The 16,303-nt window shown below is 52.6% G+C and overlaps 1 protein-coding gene across 3 annotated transcripts in view; it reads right to left on the reverse strand.

The window, feature by feature from the left end:
* Positions 1 to 833: 833 nt before the first annotated feature.
* ADAMTS16 (ADAM metallopeptidase with thrombospondin type 1 motif 16) overlaps positions 834 to 16,303 on the reverse strand; it is a 91,775-nt gene continuing 76,305 nt past the window's right edge. For all 3 annotated transcript variants that reach the window (XM_019653052.1, XM_019653054.1, XM_019653055.1), the window contains exons 17-21: positions 11,578 to 11,779; positions 11,243 to 11,437; positions 9,240 to 9,464; positions 2,830 to 2,977; positions 834 to 2,103 (exon numbers count right to left, since the gene is read on the reverse strand). In XM_019653052.1, the coding sequence (XP_019508597.1) occupies positions 1,988 to 2,103; positions 2,830 to 2,977; positions 9,240 to 9,464; positions 11,243 to 11,437; positions 11,578 to 11,779 (886 nt within the window). In that variant the 3' untranslated portion in view covers positions 834 to 1,987. The remainder of the gene's footprint in view (positions 2,104 to 2,829; positions 2,978 to 9,239; positions 9,465 to 11,242; positions 11,438 to 11,577; positions 11,780 to 16,303) is intronic.

A 16,303-nucleotide genomic window follows, 5' to 3' on the forward strand; every position in this document is an offset into this window, starting at 1 on the left:
AAATTCAGACCCAGGACTGCAGCACCAACTGTCACCTGAGTGTCCAGACGGCCACCTGCCTTGCAGAGTTTGGACACGCTAGCCCCCACAATCATGTGAGTAGTTCCTTAAAATAAATCTTTATATAGCCCAGGGGTCGGCAAACTTTTGAGACGGAAGAGCCGCCAGGGGTCAGCAAACTGCAGCTTGCGAGCCACAGGCTCTGAAGTTAAAATTGAAAATGAAAATAAAACTATCATAGTTTCATTTATAACATTTTTAAAGCATATTGTTCACACATTGGTGATTATGTAAAAATACATTTATGGCTCTCAAATAATTTTTAAATTGTTGTTGTTGAGGGACAGGACTGGCTCTTCCAGGGGTCGGCAAAGTTCTAAGACAGAAAGTACCCAAAGAGCCGCATGTGGCTTGCGAGCCGCAGTTTGCCGACCCCTGATATAGCCTATTGGTTCTGCTTCTCTAGAGAATCCTGACTAATAAAGCAGGGATCCCAGGGTCAGGGGCCGCCTTTTAATTGTGGCACCACCCAGGGAGGCCACACCTACCCTGCTAAGATTGCAGTGGGAGCCACAGAAAACGTGGTCACCACGCTGGGTGGCCCGAGGAGCACTGCCCACCCCCACACTGGCAGCCACCATTCCTGGTCACCAGCCGTCCTGCCTGAGCCTCCGCCTTCAGGGCGCTTTCTCCTCAGACCAGTTCCAGCACGTTCTGTCAGGTGCCAGAGCCCCATTTCTCTGAGACAGCCTTCCAGTCTCTGTGGAGCCTCTGCATTGCAGACGCAAACCTCACGAAGAATCCTGAGCAGTTCAGAGGTACGGTGTACCATATAAAATTTATTATAAAACTTCAGCAAATATAAATATCCAGGTGCCCATTCCCAATGGAGCTGCATCACGGGAAAGAACGGAAGCAGCGCCGGTGTTGTTGACAGAGGACGCTGGGCCCGCCGCCCGCCCACCATCAGGAAGCCGGTGGCCTGCCTTCTGAATGGGTCTTACAAACACAGCCAACATTTAAGAAACAAAAAGCCCCACAGTGCACAAAAATGAAGCACTGGGTTCCACGTCTGTGAGAGAAAGGCCACCCACACCCTTCCCAAGGACAGCAGGGTTCTGGTGTAACTGGACATTTTCTAATTCTGGTATAACCTGTAATTCTGTCCTTTAAAAAAGGAAACCGTGAAGACGTGGGTTCGAGTAGGAACACTCATGTGTAAATAACAGAAAGATAAAATAAAAAACTCTCTCCTCCAGCACACAAGTCTGAAGGGACAGGAGCACCTCAGTAAGGATTTCATTTCCCTGTTTCCAGGGGCAAAATCCCACAGGACACAGTCCAGCCTCTCCCGGGCAGGCAGGTGCCCCTGAGAAGGACATCCAGCTCTTGTCTGGGCACTGAGTCCCTTCAAAGAGCAACTTGGTTGCTGGGGCAGGAAGACGGGGCCCTGGGGACATGGCCGGAGCTGTCCTGGCCACCTGCTTCTGGTAGGAGGCTGCTTCGCCCTGACCTTGGCAGGGGCCTTGGCAGTGGGAGGGAGGCCAGCATGCTTCACGGCAGGGGTTTTGTACTGATTTCTAATTTCGTGGCCTTTCTTTCTTTTTACAAAGCACCAGACATTTAGTGTTTAGCACGTTCAGCTCCGCCTGTCTTTCTGACTTGATTTAGCTGAAATACGAATGCTTGGTGAGCACTGCTCCCATCCTGCAGAGCAGGCTACCGCCTGCCTCCAGGTTCCAACGCAGCACGAGAGCATGTGCTTGTGTGTACACAGGTGCGTGTGCGCGCGTGCACACACACACACACACACACACATACGCACACACACACGCGCACACACACACGCGCACACACACGTCAAAGAGCCTAACAGTTTTTCTTCCTCTGGCTTCCATCTTCCTTGGACACATTCTGATGTGGACTGGACAGCTCACAGTGCTGGAAACAGGTGTTTTCTTGGCCCTGGGAGGTGGCCCCGATTGACTCACAGGTTGGATTTGGAGCACGTCTCGCAGCATTGCTGGCCGTAGAACTGGTGGCGGCACATCCTGTGCTGGGGCACCAGGGAGCACCAGTGCAGGTGGTCCTTGCAGAAGGCGCCTGGAAGCCAGCAAACTCCACATTAGTCAATGCCCCCACGCCATGTCCGGTGCCACCAGCTGATAACTGATGGCAAAGCAAAGTAAATTTGTTGTTGCCTTGAAGCTGCCAGGATTGGGCGGCTCTAAAGGTGAAATGGGGCCATGCTGTTTTCATAAAATCCTTCTTAGTCTGTCCCTACAAAACTGAAATTCCTGTCATTTTGTGCTAATCCAACCCACTCAAACACTCATCCACCCGAGACAACGGGCCCTCTGGGGACAGCACTTCAGTCATCTAATTCTCTGATTGAGCCAATCCACTCGCTGTCCCCAGCTCTATCTCCTCTCTGAGAAGCCACGACAGACAGGCCCTTTGTCTCTGCAAACCACTTAGGCATTTGAGGGTCGATGGTGTTTAGGGAGTGCCCAACGAATTAGGTGGGCTTAGCAGGGAGCGCTGCTTTATTTAAACTTGCCTTCTCTGAATAAAGTGAAAAGACATCATGTTTTCTTAAAACTAGAATGAGTTCATCCCCATCAATGTCATTTCAGGAGAGGTGTGAGAAATGGGGCCGTTTCATGGGAAAACGGGAGAAGGGTAAGAAAGATGAGGAGAGACGCATCAGCTGCAAGACCCGAACTCTGGGCACCCCCACATCCTCAGGCCCTGTGAGGAACCTCTCCAGAAACTTGAGGGCCCCACCGGGACATGCCGAGGTTGAGCCCGGGGGCTCGGGCCACTCACCTTTCTTCCCTGCGATGGGGCAGAAGTGAGTGTTGCAGGCCAGGGAGGCTGCAGGCTTCTGGTGCACGAAGCAGCCCACGGCCGGCCTGCCGCCCGCCAGGCACTGCACGGCCCTGGTCTGCACGCCGCCCCCACAGCTGGCCGTGCACTGCAGGAAACACATGCATGAGTCACCCAGGGCTGCTGGGTTCTCGGGTACTCCCGCCCCCAGGTTCAAGGTGGTCTCTTGCTATGATTGCGGGTGGCTGGCCAGATTCCGGATTACTCCCAGGTATGGACAGAGGGGAGAAGTGCCTGGAAGTCTAGAATGTTCTCGAGTCACCTACGGTCTGATGGATACTAGGAAATGGAGGCACATTTGGGGACACAGGCCTGTTCCCTGAACTTTGTCCAGGCTGTGAGTCTGACATGAAGGAAACAGTGCCCTTTGTGGTTGCCATCACCAAGCCGTCCCTTCTGGTGCTCCTGACAAGCCAATTCCACAGAGGCAACATGATGCCCTTCTAGCCCCAAGTTTACGGACTCAGGATGCCTGGAGGTGGTAACACCAGCACTGGTTCCCCGTGCATGGCACCTGCGTCCTCCTGAGGGAGCTGCCCCGTGCTCTGAGGCACGAGCACAGCAGAGCTGTCACAGTGGTGCAGCCGGAGCACCTTCCACGAGCTGGCCGGACACACACAGCACGGCACACGTGAGTGCGGCCAGGTGAGGTCAAGTGCAGGCAAGAAATCAGGAGACGGACGATCAGAGAGACAGAGGGACATTAGCCCTGAAGCAATTAATCTGTCCAGAGAGCTAGCTATTCAGAGTCTCCACTGAATTATGTAAATTGCGCTCAAACAAAGCTGTGAATCAAAAACTGCCAAGAATGTGGGCAGTTAAGGAGCGTCTGCAGGAAGATGGGGTCAGGAAGATGGGGTCAGGTGACATTTTGGATGTCCTGAACCATTAGGTAGCTCAGTGGTTGCTTTAAAATGCAAGGATGAACCTCTTCAACACTGGGGACACACACGACCCAGTCTGCTGGCCAAAATTCCCAGGACGGTTTACCAGCACCCCACTCCTGCACAGTAAGGCAGCAGCCTGGGGCCGGCTCTCCACAGTCCGAATCAGCCTGTGGGGAAGCAGCCAGCCCTTTCCTGTGGCTTACTCCAGACCTGCTGCAACTGCAGCCTTGCAAAGTGCTCTTTAAATCCCCTGGGAGCGGGACTGTTAAAGCAAAACAAAACGTAAGTGGAGCCACTTTAGAATGGAGCTGGAGCTGCTGTTCCAGAGAAACTGCTGTGCACATCTTATGCCTCCAATCTTTAGAATATTAAAACATGGCGAAATAACCTTAGGACTGGGCGTAAGCAACATCATGCCATGAAAATTGAAAGCATTATTTAGAATTAACATCTCTACGTTACGTTATCTGCTAGAAACATCTTCCTTCTGTGGATGTACTTCTGTCCTTCCGTTTGTCCTTCTGTTCGCCTTTGTCTCCTGATCAGAACACTATTTGGGCTTCTGCCTGATTCGATGTGTCCTGAATAGCCATTCTTATTGGTCTCGATAAATGCTTGCTGCCTGTCACATTGAAAGGCCTTTACTTTTTAGGTGAGCAGGACTCTGATGGAGCAAGTGTGACACGCTTGTCGGCTCCAGGTCTCCTCGGTCACATCCACCTCCATAGGTATTGACAAGGCCTCCACCTCATGAGCTGGATTTCTTCATAGTCAGCAGCCGGGACAGAATTCCATTCTTGATAAGGGTATTATGCCTCAATTAGAAATCAGAGATCTGGCCACCATTTGTCATCACATACGTGAACAGTGCCGAGAGAATTAATGCGTGGTTTGGTTCCTTTTGTCACTGATTCAGTCATTCACAAATAGGGATCCCTCGCCTTCCATGGCCGGCAGTGTCTGAGGCACTGCATACTGAGTGGGGAGCACAGGCAGTCACCCCCTCCTGTTCAGGGGGCGGTCCTGGCACCCCCCCCACCTTCCCCCACCAGACTCTGCCCCGGGATCTGCAGTTCCCACTTTTCTCCCCAGGAAGAAAAACACATATGCAAGCTGTTCATCAATATCACGGATATAATGGCTCAAAACAGCACCACTGTTGAGAATTCCTACACCGAGTCTGCAGACTGGAAGCAGACGGAGCCTCAGAGGCACCTGGAGCCCTTGGCAACCAGGGAGACGCCTGGGGTGGAGACACGGAGAAGGTGGGCACAACAGGTGTGGGGGCAGTCATATGACCTGACACCTTTGGGGACATGGCGCTCAGTGAGAAGGGAGTTGAGAACCTGGCCATGTAAGCCACACGTGTGGCTGCTTTCTCAGCTTCACGGGATTAACCTGAGCATCTCAGGGAAACCCCCTCCTCCTGACGGCCGAACAAAGGAGGCCAGCGTGCTGCATGGTGACCGTGGCCTGCATTTCCACCTGGTCATCAACCTAGGGCCAGTGACATCGGCCGTGGCCGTCTGTCCAGACCCCTTGCTGTTGGCTTCACCTCCAGAGCAGCGGTTTTCACACGTGCATCACACCAGGGCTTGTTGAACGAGAACGCTGGGACACACGCCCAGGCCTCGAGCCTCAGCAGGTCCGGGCTGGGACCCAGGAACCTGCATTTCCAACCAAGACGCTCCGGTGCTGTGGGCCGGACCTCTGCTCCAATGGTCAGAAGCGTACCAAAACATGCCCTTTCCTTTCCTTCTCTTTCCAGAGCTGACTTCAGTCACATTTAATCTAACAAAAGCCGTGTCTAGTGCCAATATTTGTCATGACTGCGGACATTTAAATGAGTCATCTGGTAAAGGGACCGAAACTTTTCCCGTGTGGTCTTGAAGGTCACTGTCGTCTTTCAGTTGGACACAAAGGCCAACAGGTGTTCCCACTTAAGCCATTCCCAGGCCAAATTAGCGTGTGAACCACTGGTCCCTAAGCCCAAATGACTCATATGATTTAAGTCAGTCTTACCAGGCAGCAAACCATTAAATGTGATGATATGTAAAGCCATTTAAGTCAATAGAAACCCTGCAGATCAAATAATGGAAACTGGGGTCTTTCAACTGTTATAAGAATAAACCTGTCTGGGGGCAAAGTTCAGCCAGTCTCTGGCCATTTATTTCAGCCTGACAATTTCCCACAGTCTGAGGGCACAGAGCCTTGGGTACAAGTGCTCACGGCAAACACAGCCCTTTGAGTTATTAACCCCAAAAGCTAAGTCTCAGAGCATAACAGATGGGTCACACTGGATAAAAGCCTCAGGCAGTGTGTGACAGAAAAGACTTATTAGACAAATGGACTGAGTATACTGGAGTGGTGAAAGCTATCACAGACATATTTTAGGTGTGATGCTTTTGTCTAAATACTGATGAAACCGTTTTCCTCTTTGTAAATTTGCCTGGAGCCTCTGAATTGAGTGGAGTGGGGTGAACACTGGCCTGGCCGCCAGAAGATGGGGAACCCATTTCAGGAGCCTCGGTTTCCCCACGGACAGAGAAGAACGGCCTTGGGGCACCACCTGTCATTGTCTCTGACCCACACATCTCAAGAGGCTGGGGAAGCAAAACACCTGCCCAGGAAACACGTCTCAGACCCTCAGCGTGCCTGTCACTTCATCTCGCTGGAAACTCAAGGGAAAAGTTTGTATCTATTGATGCTTTCTGTCAACTTAAAATAGGCAATGCTCGAAAAGGATATAATTCAAATGTTCCCTGCTCGCATAATTCAAATGAAACGATTTCTAAGGTGGATACCTTTTGGGGAGGGGTTCATACATTCATAAATGAAGGAGCTACCCCGGGCTTGCAGACGATCGGAAACAAAGTGAAGCTGGGACCTTAGCCAGGGGTCTGTGGGAGGCGTCCGTCTTCTTGTCCAAGGACGAGAATAGTTCCTTCTGCAGGACTCAGACAGCCGGACCAGGAGTGAGGCCGAGGCACAGAGCGATGGCGGCGGCCAGGCTGGGACATCAGGGTTAGTCAAGAAGTTGACTGATGAGTAGCAACGTGGGCTCACAGAGACATGCGAGGGCTCCAGCAGAAAGAGGCAGGGGCATCGTTCAGAGGGCACTTTAAACTAATTTTATTCTACTAAAAGTTTAACTAATCCTGGGAAAGATTCCATCATAGATTAAATTGGTTCTGATACACATTTTGGTTTGTTTCCTTTGGGCGTAAAGGTAATAATGATGTGTGATTTTTGCTGTCACCGTTGTTCACGTGTTTCCCCATCAGGGCTGGACTTAAGGGAGAGGATGGCTGACTTGTGGTGTTGGTGGTCTCTTGAGGATGGGTGCAGGAGGACCAAGGATGACCCCAGCCTGTGGGCAGTCAGCAGAGCCTGGAGTGGAAGGGCCAGCAGCCTGTCACCTCGGCCGCCCCTGGCATCAGGGGCCTGCGATGCACCGAACCTGGAGATCTCCCCTGCAAACCCCATGTCTCCCTGCTGGAGAAGCCTGGGGTGACATGGTATTGTCATATTCAGCTCCTACTGTCCTCCTGTCCTTGTGGCCCAGGGCTTGCCTGTAAGGGACGTCTAGCCATGCATTTTCCAGAGGTTGGCGCTGCTGGGACTGTGGCGCCGTGCCGCGTGCTTCTTCACTGCAAGCTCTGCCTGCTACATGTAGCCTCTGCCCAGTGTGAGTCTGTCCTCACTCGGTCTTATAAGGACTCCAGTCATGGGGTTTAGGGTCCACCCTAACCCATGATGGCCTCGTCTTAGCTGATTCCATCTGCAAAGGCCCTTTTTTTTTAAATAAGGTCACATTTTGAGGTTCTGGGTGGACATGAGTTTTGGGGACACTGTTCAGTGCAGGGCATTGTCTGTGAGCATGGTGGGGTGTCCCCCCTGAGAGGAGTCATGTGCAGCAGCATGGAGGGTGACTCAGGCAAGGGACGTTGCCTCTGGAGGGATTAAAGATGGGCCATAAAGCGTGGATGGGGTCCTCCAGGTGGAGACAGTCTCGTGCTGGGAGGACGTGGAAACACGTGAGGAGGGACTCAGGTGGTGGGAGAGCTGGTGGCCCAGTCTGACTAAGCACATGGAGTTACACTGGGTTGCTCAGCTCGGCCACTCAGTGGCTTCCTGTGCCTGGATCCCGGGTGACATGCTCAGCAAGCACCTGCCCCTCATGGGCACTGATTCCCAGTGCTGGAAACTGATGCTCTTTCCAGGAAAGCTGGTGCAGACGAGTGCCATCTTGCCTATAGAGTGGCCTGCCCAGGGGACAGGTCAGTAAAGCAATTCTGTTACTGATGTTACCCCTCTCATAGGGCTGCTGGAAGGATCCATGAGTCAGGAGCCCCATGATGCTTAGCACGGCGCTGGGGTGTTGGGGGTGGGGGCTCTCAGCAGGTGTCAGCCATTGTCACTGCCTTGATTCCTGTGCATGGCAGTGAGGCTCCCAGCAGGGAACCTGGGAGCACCTTCCAGGGACAGCATGTGAGGACCTTCCCGCAGAGGGGACACAGAGGCTGGCCGCCACTGCAGAGGGGCACAGAGTCTGGCCGCCACCACACACTCCGTCACTCTCTCTGTACTTTCATGTCTTCAGAAAGAAGAGAAAATCAGAGATGGAGCCTCCAATGTGCAAAACAGAAAAAGGCTGGCTCCCTGGCCAACAGATTAGAAAATTGGAAAACGTTCCTCCCTTCCCTGGGGGCACTGACCAAGGCACCGTGCCCCCCCAGGGCAGACCTAAGCAGTGCCAGTGCTCAGGGTTTAGCCAGCAGAGATGGCCTAAGGACATGTCAGCCTCTCCTGGAGCCAGAGGAGTGAGGGTGGCCATGGGACAGGGCAAAATCAGAAACAAAGGCACAGGAGCAGATCCACAGGCTAAGAGCACAGGGGGCACAGTGTGAGGGCTGCGGCACCCAAGGCCAGAGACAGGGCAAGGGAGGAGGGTGGGTTAACACCGGGAATGGTGGGATTCTCTCTAAAGTCAAAGGCAGTGTGGCAGGAGCAGGGAGGTGCGGACACCAAAGCCCCAACACATAGCCTGCAGACCTCCGTGGGCCGGGGCTGCTCTACTGGCCGAGAGGCCAGGTACGACGCGACAATTCGTGATTAACCTAATATAACCTCACAACCACCTACTTATTCCTTATATCTTATTTCCTCCCCATTCATTCCTCTCTAGAGAATTCTGCCCAGCTTTTACCAAAAACATCGCATGTTCCTACACTTAATTGGTGATGATTTAGAGCAAAGCACATGTGCCCTAAAAGATTGGGTAATGTTTGGAGAGCACCACTTTGGAAAGCCACACACATACCCAGGGATGTGGGCACCCGTAGCTACTCTGGAGAGAAGGGTCAGGGATGGGCTCAGCGGGCTTGACACCCCCACAGAAACCCCCACGGTCAGGAGCAAGGCCTCCGCCCACCCGCCCTTCTGAACGCAGAGCCGCCCTACCTGGGACCAGGGTGAGGCAAACCAGCTGGCCTGCGGGGTCCCTGCGGCAGCAAACGGGGGGTGCTTGGGGCAGGGGAACAGGGCGCAGGTGCGTTCCAGCTCCAGGTCGGGCTGCGGCAAGTGCAAGCACTTCTTGGAGGCCAGCTCCCGGTACTTCCCAGAAACGTACTTTTCAGCACATTTTAAGAATCTTTTCTGTGTTCCCCCTTCACATGTCACAGAGCACTGAAAATAAAACAAAAGAAATGGGTGAAAAACCTCTCTTCTGAGGTGACTGTCTCTTTTACAAAATCCTTGAGTCAAACTACCTTCTGATCCTATCAGAGCAAACATTTACACAAGTGTAAACATTCAATGGAATTTATTGGCATTTTAAGGCATTAGGGACTCCGTCATAAAAAGGAGGACCTTGAGGCCGTGGTGGCCTAGCTTTGGGGGCATAAGGAGAGGCAGAGCAACCAGAAACCCTGACGGGAGAAATTCCAAAGCTATGATTTCATTGGGAAATGGAGGCGCTGGGCTGTAACTGGTATTAGAACCCACTGACATTTAACACATCAGACGTGAGGTGAAGCTCGGAGCTGGAGGATTGACACCACACCTTTCTGCAGCGTGAAGCTGGTGCCTAACTCAGGCCAAACCCAGACAGGGTCACAGCCACCCTTTTTCCCCCAGAAAGCCCAGTGCTCCTGTGAAGAGAGTGAGCACTGGGTCCCCGCTGAGATGTGCTCCAGGCCTGAGCTAGCACTGCTGCTGGCCACCCTGGTGTGTGCAGAGGGGCCCTGGGCGAACCAGCGGGCCAGGCAGGGGCCACAGCTGCAGGTAACACAGAGAGAACATGGAAGCACAAGGCACCCTGTACCAGAGGGCGGGGCTCGGAGGGACGCTGAGCAGGTCCCAGGGCCAGGCTGGGGGGAGTGGGTGACACTGAGCCTGATGGGGGATTCCATCTCTTCTGCAGTGTCTGGAGTCTAGGTGACCACACCTGCCAGGGTTCTGGCTTGGCACTCCCATGCTCAGTTGTGGCTTACAGGTGGGTGTCCTGATGCCACGATGAAGACGGAGCTGGGGGACTCTGAGGTATGGCCTCAGAGAGAAGCTGCGCATGTGTGTGTGAGTGTGTGTATGTATGTGTGCACGTGTGCTTAATATTCAGGGTGAGGACTTCCCACCTGGACGCCACCCACAGATCACACAGCCAGAGTCACTATGGAAACGCACAGGAAGAAACATCTTTTCTAAGGACCTTGTGAGTCAGTCCTAGGAGACCCTGGCATTCCTCTGGCCTGGGGACAGAACCTGGCGTCACCTCAGCCACCGCAGGCTTGCTTCAGTGAGCGACCATGCTTTTACTTTTCCGTGGAAAGCTGGGCCGGTGTCTCATGGGGTTACGTGCCCTGCTTGGTCCAGACACCCCTTTGTTGCCTGATTCCCACCACCATCCCAAACACAGTCACTCCAGATGTGGGCTGGAGGGAGGTGCCTGTCTGCCCGAGGAGCGGGGTCAGGGAGCCAGGGACTTTCTTCCCACAGCTGCTGCGGGAACGCAGACAGATAGCCCCCGGGATTGAGGATGAGGCCTCTTAACCCCGTTCCCAAGGTTTCCCGTGCAGTGCGGTGTTCCTGTCACTCTGTGCTGTTGGCTTTCTGGTGTCTTTCTGGGGTTTACTGACACCTCCACCTCTGAGACAATGCACAGCGCGGTTAGGGAGCTTCTGACATGCCCTGAGGCAGCCCTGTACATGTGCAGCGGGGGGTGCTGCTTCTGGTGCTGAGTGATGACCTCGTGCAGTCACTGAGTGGGCTGCCCCAGGACACGACCTGGAAGCTGGAAGCCATGTCTGGGGGTGGGGTGCCTTGAATGACTGAAGCCCACAGGGTGGGGGGCAGAGACGTACAGGAAAAGGGTGGAGAAGGAGCGGGGAGCAGTGACAGCAGGTAAGGAGAGGCAGCAGCACAGGGAGGGTGGTCGCCCCGGCTGTGTCTGGACCTGGCGCACCCACCTGGGACCAGGCGGACACGAGCCACTGCAGCTTCTTGTGCTTGTGGCAGCGCCTGAGCAGACAGACTTCGTGGGTCCTGGGCCTGGGCTCTGAGCTGCAGAGGACGTCGGGCAGCAGCTGTGCCCTGGCCGAGGGGCTGGTGCTCTTGCAGGCCACGGACCTCTTCCTCCACTCCTTCCCGCAGGTTCGCGAGCACTGCATAGGGACAGTGAGCATCAGCTCCCAGCCATGCTGGGGGTCCCGGGCCACAGGCCCTGCCAGGCCTGGCGAGAGCCCAGCTGTGTTCCACGGGGGTGTCCAGCCGCCGCCCCCCATACCAACCCTGCCCGAGTTACCTCTGCCCAGGGCCCAGTGCTCCAAGTGGGTGGGCAGCTCTGGGGGTGGCAGGCCTGGTGGCTGGAGGGGACGGGCTGTGGGCATAGACTGGCCGAGACCCGCTCAGATCTGTAGTGTGCTCGCCGCAAGCACTGGACCACTCGGCTCTGCGTGCCGCCACCACACGTCCGGCTGCAGGTGCTCCAGTTCCCCACAGACCAGCTGGGAAGGGACAAAGAGACCTGCAGTGACGGGCGGTGCCACCTTTCTGAGAGGCGCTCATGCCTGTCCGGGCAGCGGCTGGCATCGCTTCCATCTGCAGTCTACACGTACATAGTTATTTTCAGTTGCCCCAGAGGCCTCTCCGTGGCCCCAGCGGCTTCTCACTGCCTTCATTAGCTTTCCTGATTGTCATTCTCCCCCTCCCCTGGCATTCAGGAAATAATGCCCTTTAGCACCGTTTATCAGTTCTCCCTCTAACTGCTTTTTTAATGGAAAACTTCAAATACAAACATAAAGTCCCTCCTTGTCTCATCCACCCAACGTCCAACAATTACCAACATGTGCCCCCGACACTAGAGCATTTTGAAGCACGTTCCAGACCTGTAAATGTCTTCATCTGCATCTCTGAAAGATTAGGATTCTTCTTCTTTTTTTTTTTTAACATAACCACAATACCATTATGCCATCTAAATAATTGTCAATCATCCCATAATATCACCACACATTCAGTGTCCCATTTGCAATTGTGTATAATGTCACGGTCTAATCTGCTTGTTTGAATCAGAACCCCAATGAAGCCCATGGTCTGCCACAGGTTGATGTGTCTTTCTTCTCCTGTGGTCTACAGGCTTGTTCTTAACCTCGTGTATTTTTCTATTTGTTTCATTTGTTACAGAAACTGGACTATAGCTTTTTTCCCCCTTTTTTTTTTTCTTTTTTCTTGATAGGAGGTTCCTCCAATTAATATCTTATGGGTACTTTTAACCATGTCCTTCTGTCCTTGCATGGTCTTAAAATTTGTTGTTGGGTCCTGGAGCCTGGCCGGGTCCAGAACTTCTACCACCAACCCAACCCCACCCCCCAAAACCCAAGAGGGGTGCAACCAAATGAAGAAACATTTTAGGAAAAAAAACACTATTTGAAATTTGTATTTTTCATTTTTTGCGAAAAACACAAGAGGAACCCACTCCAGGGGTGTCACTTTTTTTGGCAGCCCCGGTATTTTGATAACTCTAATAGGAGGCTCGTGACGCCTGGCCGTCTTTCCTTCAATTTGTTAGCAGCTGTTGATGCTTGAGGCGGTTATCTCTCAAAGCAACCTTTTCCCTTTTCTGGTTATAAAAGTGTTCCTAGTCGGCCGTGCATGCTGGCCAGTGATGGAGGCGGGAAGCAGTTGGGTCCAGGCTCCGCCCAGAGGCACCAGTGTCGGGCCTCACATGTTCCATCAGCTGGCTTTGCACAAGTCCACGTGCAAGAGAACTGCAGACACACACTTGGGCTGGGGGTGTCGAGGCAGGAGACAGCCAGGGGGTCAGTGGTCCAGGAACAAGGATGCATTTGGCTGGAAGACCCCGGGATACTGCAGGAGACAGCCTTTTGAACTCTCAAATGACTTGATGATTTTCACTCATATTTGTCTTCCTGTCTAGGGCGTTTAAGCAAAAACTGAAAATTCTGTGGAAAACTTTGGGGTCTAAGAGGCTCTCCCTTGGTGGCTGGGGAAAAAGAGCTGTGAAGGAAAAGGTGGAGCCATGATCTTCTTTCTTCGGGTGGCACAGCACGGCTGTCTGCAGGGAGGAGCACAGATGGCCAGAAAGGTCCCCGGTGTGTCAGGTGGGGCAGCAGAGCCCTGGGGAGCATGGCCTGTGATGCTCTGTGAACAGAGCTCAGGGTTGTGGGCAGAGAAGAATGTCCTGTGTCCTGTGTTCTATTCCCACAGCATTTCTGGGTAGGAGCTAACTAACCATTAATTTTCTCCTGAGTCTTGAGGTAAAACGAAGGATTTGTGAAGCTGGCCCATTCACCCTTGGGCTGTGCAGCCCTCCATCTGCTTCCCTGATGGTCACCTTGGGCGGAGGAGCCGAAGCAGCAGCAGGGTTCTCTGTCAAGGGCTCATGAGGCGTCTCTCAGAGACATGGTGCCAACGGGAGAGGTTTTGTGAGGACTGAGGTGTGTGCACCCAAGTTACACAGAGACAACCACAGAAGGAAAGACAGGACTACCCAGAGATAACAACCAGAATAAGCCCCTCACTTTTGCTTCTGCTCACTCTCTGTATATTTAACATGACTGTGGGCAGACAGTTTATGCAGCTTTTAAATGCAGCATTTTGACAAGTCAGTATCTACAACAAGCAGTTTTCTTGCACTGTTAAGCCTTGGTGCACGTATTTTCACACTCTAACACAGTGTAGCCCAAGGTAGATGGCTATCTACACAAGGCCACGAAGGCAGAGAGGGGTGGGCGCCCTGCTCCAGGAGAGCTGGGACCATCCCGAGGCTGCCACTTCGTGGGCTGCCCTCCCAGGATTTCTGAGCACAATGGCCGGTGCCTTTCCTCAAGTTCTCGAAAGGGTCTGATTCTCAGAGACCGGTTTTGAGCTCCTGTGCAAGTTCTCAGGACAAGTCAGTGGTGGGAGGAGAGGGCGCCTGACGACACTCCCTGGATGGGAGCCAGAGGCGAGCTCACCCCAGCACAGTGGGCAGCCCCTCCGCATCCCTGGGCACCTTAATTTTGTTTGCAGAAGTTTTGAACCATTTTATGCCACGGTTTCTCCTGAACCGACTCTACTGTGTTTCTAAGAAAATTATTATTTTTTTAAAAAACTGTAATAGTTTTATTCACATGAATAAACCAAGTATGTCGGATCTGTAGGAAGTTTTCTGTATCAGCGGTGGAAATGCTTCCATTTTCCCCGGTGGATAAAATCACCTCTTTTTGTTTCACGTTCAACCATGTAAATTATGTGCGTCATCATGGCTGTGGTGCTTCTGCACTTGGGACCTCTTGGTGGCTTCCTGTCGTTTTTATGTTTCTCCAATTCCTTGCAGTTGCTTTCTCAGCTGTGCAGCCTTATACATTATAATTGGGGTGTCCACATCTTATCAGTTATAAGGGGGTGTCCATGCTGGGGCTGCAAAGACAGCTTGGCTGCGCTTAGGCTCTTGACACCCCGTCTTTCTTCACCATTTTAAGCTGTTCCAACTGGGTTGATCCAGCCTCTGCTCTTCTCTTAACTGCATGCCATTAAGAAATCATCCTGAACAAACACCGCTCACAGTGTCTGTTCTGTTTCGCAGGCAGAGATCTGGGGGAATGTCTTGATTTCAGCTTATGAAAGAGTTGAGACGCACACACGCTTCCGTGCTGTCTGACGGTTCTGTGAGCTTCTGCGAGGAGTGCTCGACAGCTGACCAGGGGCCACACTTGTCCCTCTTCGCTCTGCTTCCCTAAGTCTGCCAGTTGGAACAAGGCAGGAAGCTGGAATGACCCACAGCGGGAAGCCTCAGCCACCCAGCCATCCTCTGGGCTTCCCTGGCCGAGGTCCCCTCACAGCCACACCTGTAGGGAGGGCTCAGTGCCGCCCCAGGGGATGGCATTCACGGCTGTCGCTTAACACTTTAGGCAGGATTTCCTGGCACTGTTTGTTCAAGATTCGATATCCCTAATTACCAATCGTCATTATTATTCCTCAATAATGGCTTTCCCCTCCCCATTTAAAAAAATAACACTTTGGTTTTGCTTATTTAAAGTTTCCTTTGAAAGTACACATGTCCAACAAGGGTATTTGGATTTAGTAAAACACCTTGTCACCAGATGCCACCCAGGCAGCCGTAGTGCTATAACTACCATTCAGACTCAGGCCACCTGCCCTGGGCATGGACCAGAGTCCGGTGCTGGCCATGAGCCCCGTGCAGAGCCACCCAGGGGCTGTCACAAGCTTAGCATCAGTGAGGCTCTCAGAGAGGGAATAGCTGGCAGCTTCATTTCAGAATTTACTTTCAGTTTCGTTTTTCTGCTTATTCTCTTTTAGTTTTGAGACTGAGTGTGGGTCGCTCTATTTTCAGGAATAACTTGACCTTCTAGGAGACAGTCTTTCATGACTCAAAAAAGACATGAAATAATGACGGGGCAGCACCCATGTTGCAACATGACCCTACAAGAAGGTATGATAAGCGTTGGGTCCTTGCAGCTGGCTTTAGCTCAGGAGCGGTGTGCTCTGGATGCAGTGAGAGACGGCATTGAAATACAGATTTAGGTACGTGTCCCTCCTCCCCGCCAGCGGGCTTGTGCACAAGTGACCTTCACACATCAGTGTAGCCATCACAGCTTTCAGGTAGGCTGTTACTCATCAAATCATCCACTTTCACAGCCCTCAGTGATCTTTAAAAACCTCTGCATCTGTGACCACAGACACTCACACACCTCCATGCCCTGGGGGGCTAAGGCGGCCGCCACCGTGGTCAGACAGCATGGGGCTGTGTGAAGTCTGAAGACAGAGCCTTTTCTTCATGTGACACTACTGCACCCTCACACATGTAAGCAATTTGAGATCTTCTGTCCATTTCTTCTAAATGAAATGTTTTCAAGATAACAAGGCACATCCAACATCCAACAATAAACAGATGTGAAAAATCTGCTTTTTCCATTGGGAAACAATAATTTGACTTAAAGAGCGCTGGCAGAATGATAAGCCGAAAGCACAGCGGTCAAGGTCAGAGAAGGTGGGAGGACCAGGAAGCA

Source organism: Hipposideros armiger, unplaced genomic scaffold, assembly GCF_001890085.2.
Source record: "Hipposideros armiger isolate ML-2016 unplaced genomic scaffold, ASM189008v1 scaffold_193, whole genome shotgun sequence".
NCBI lineage: Eukaryota > Metazoa > Chordata > Mammalia > Chiroptera > Hipposideridae > Hipposideros > Hipposideros armiger.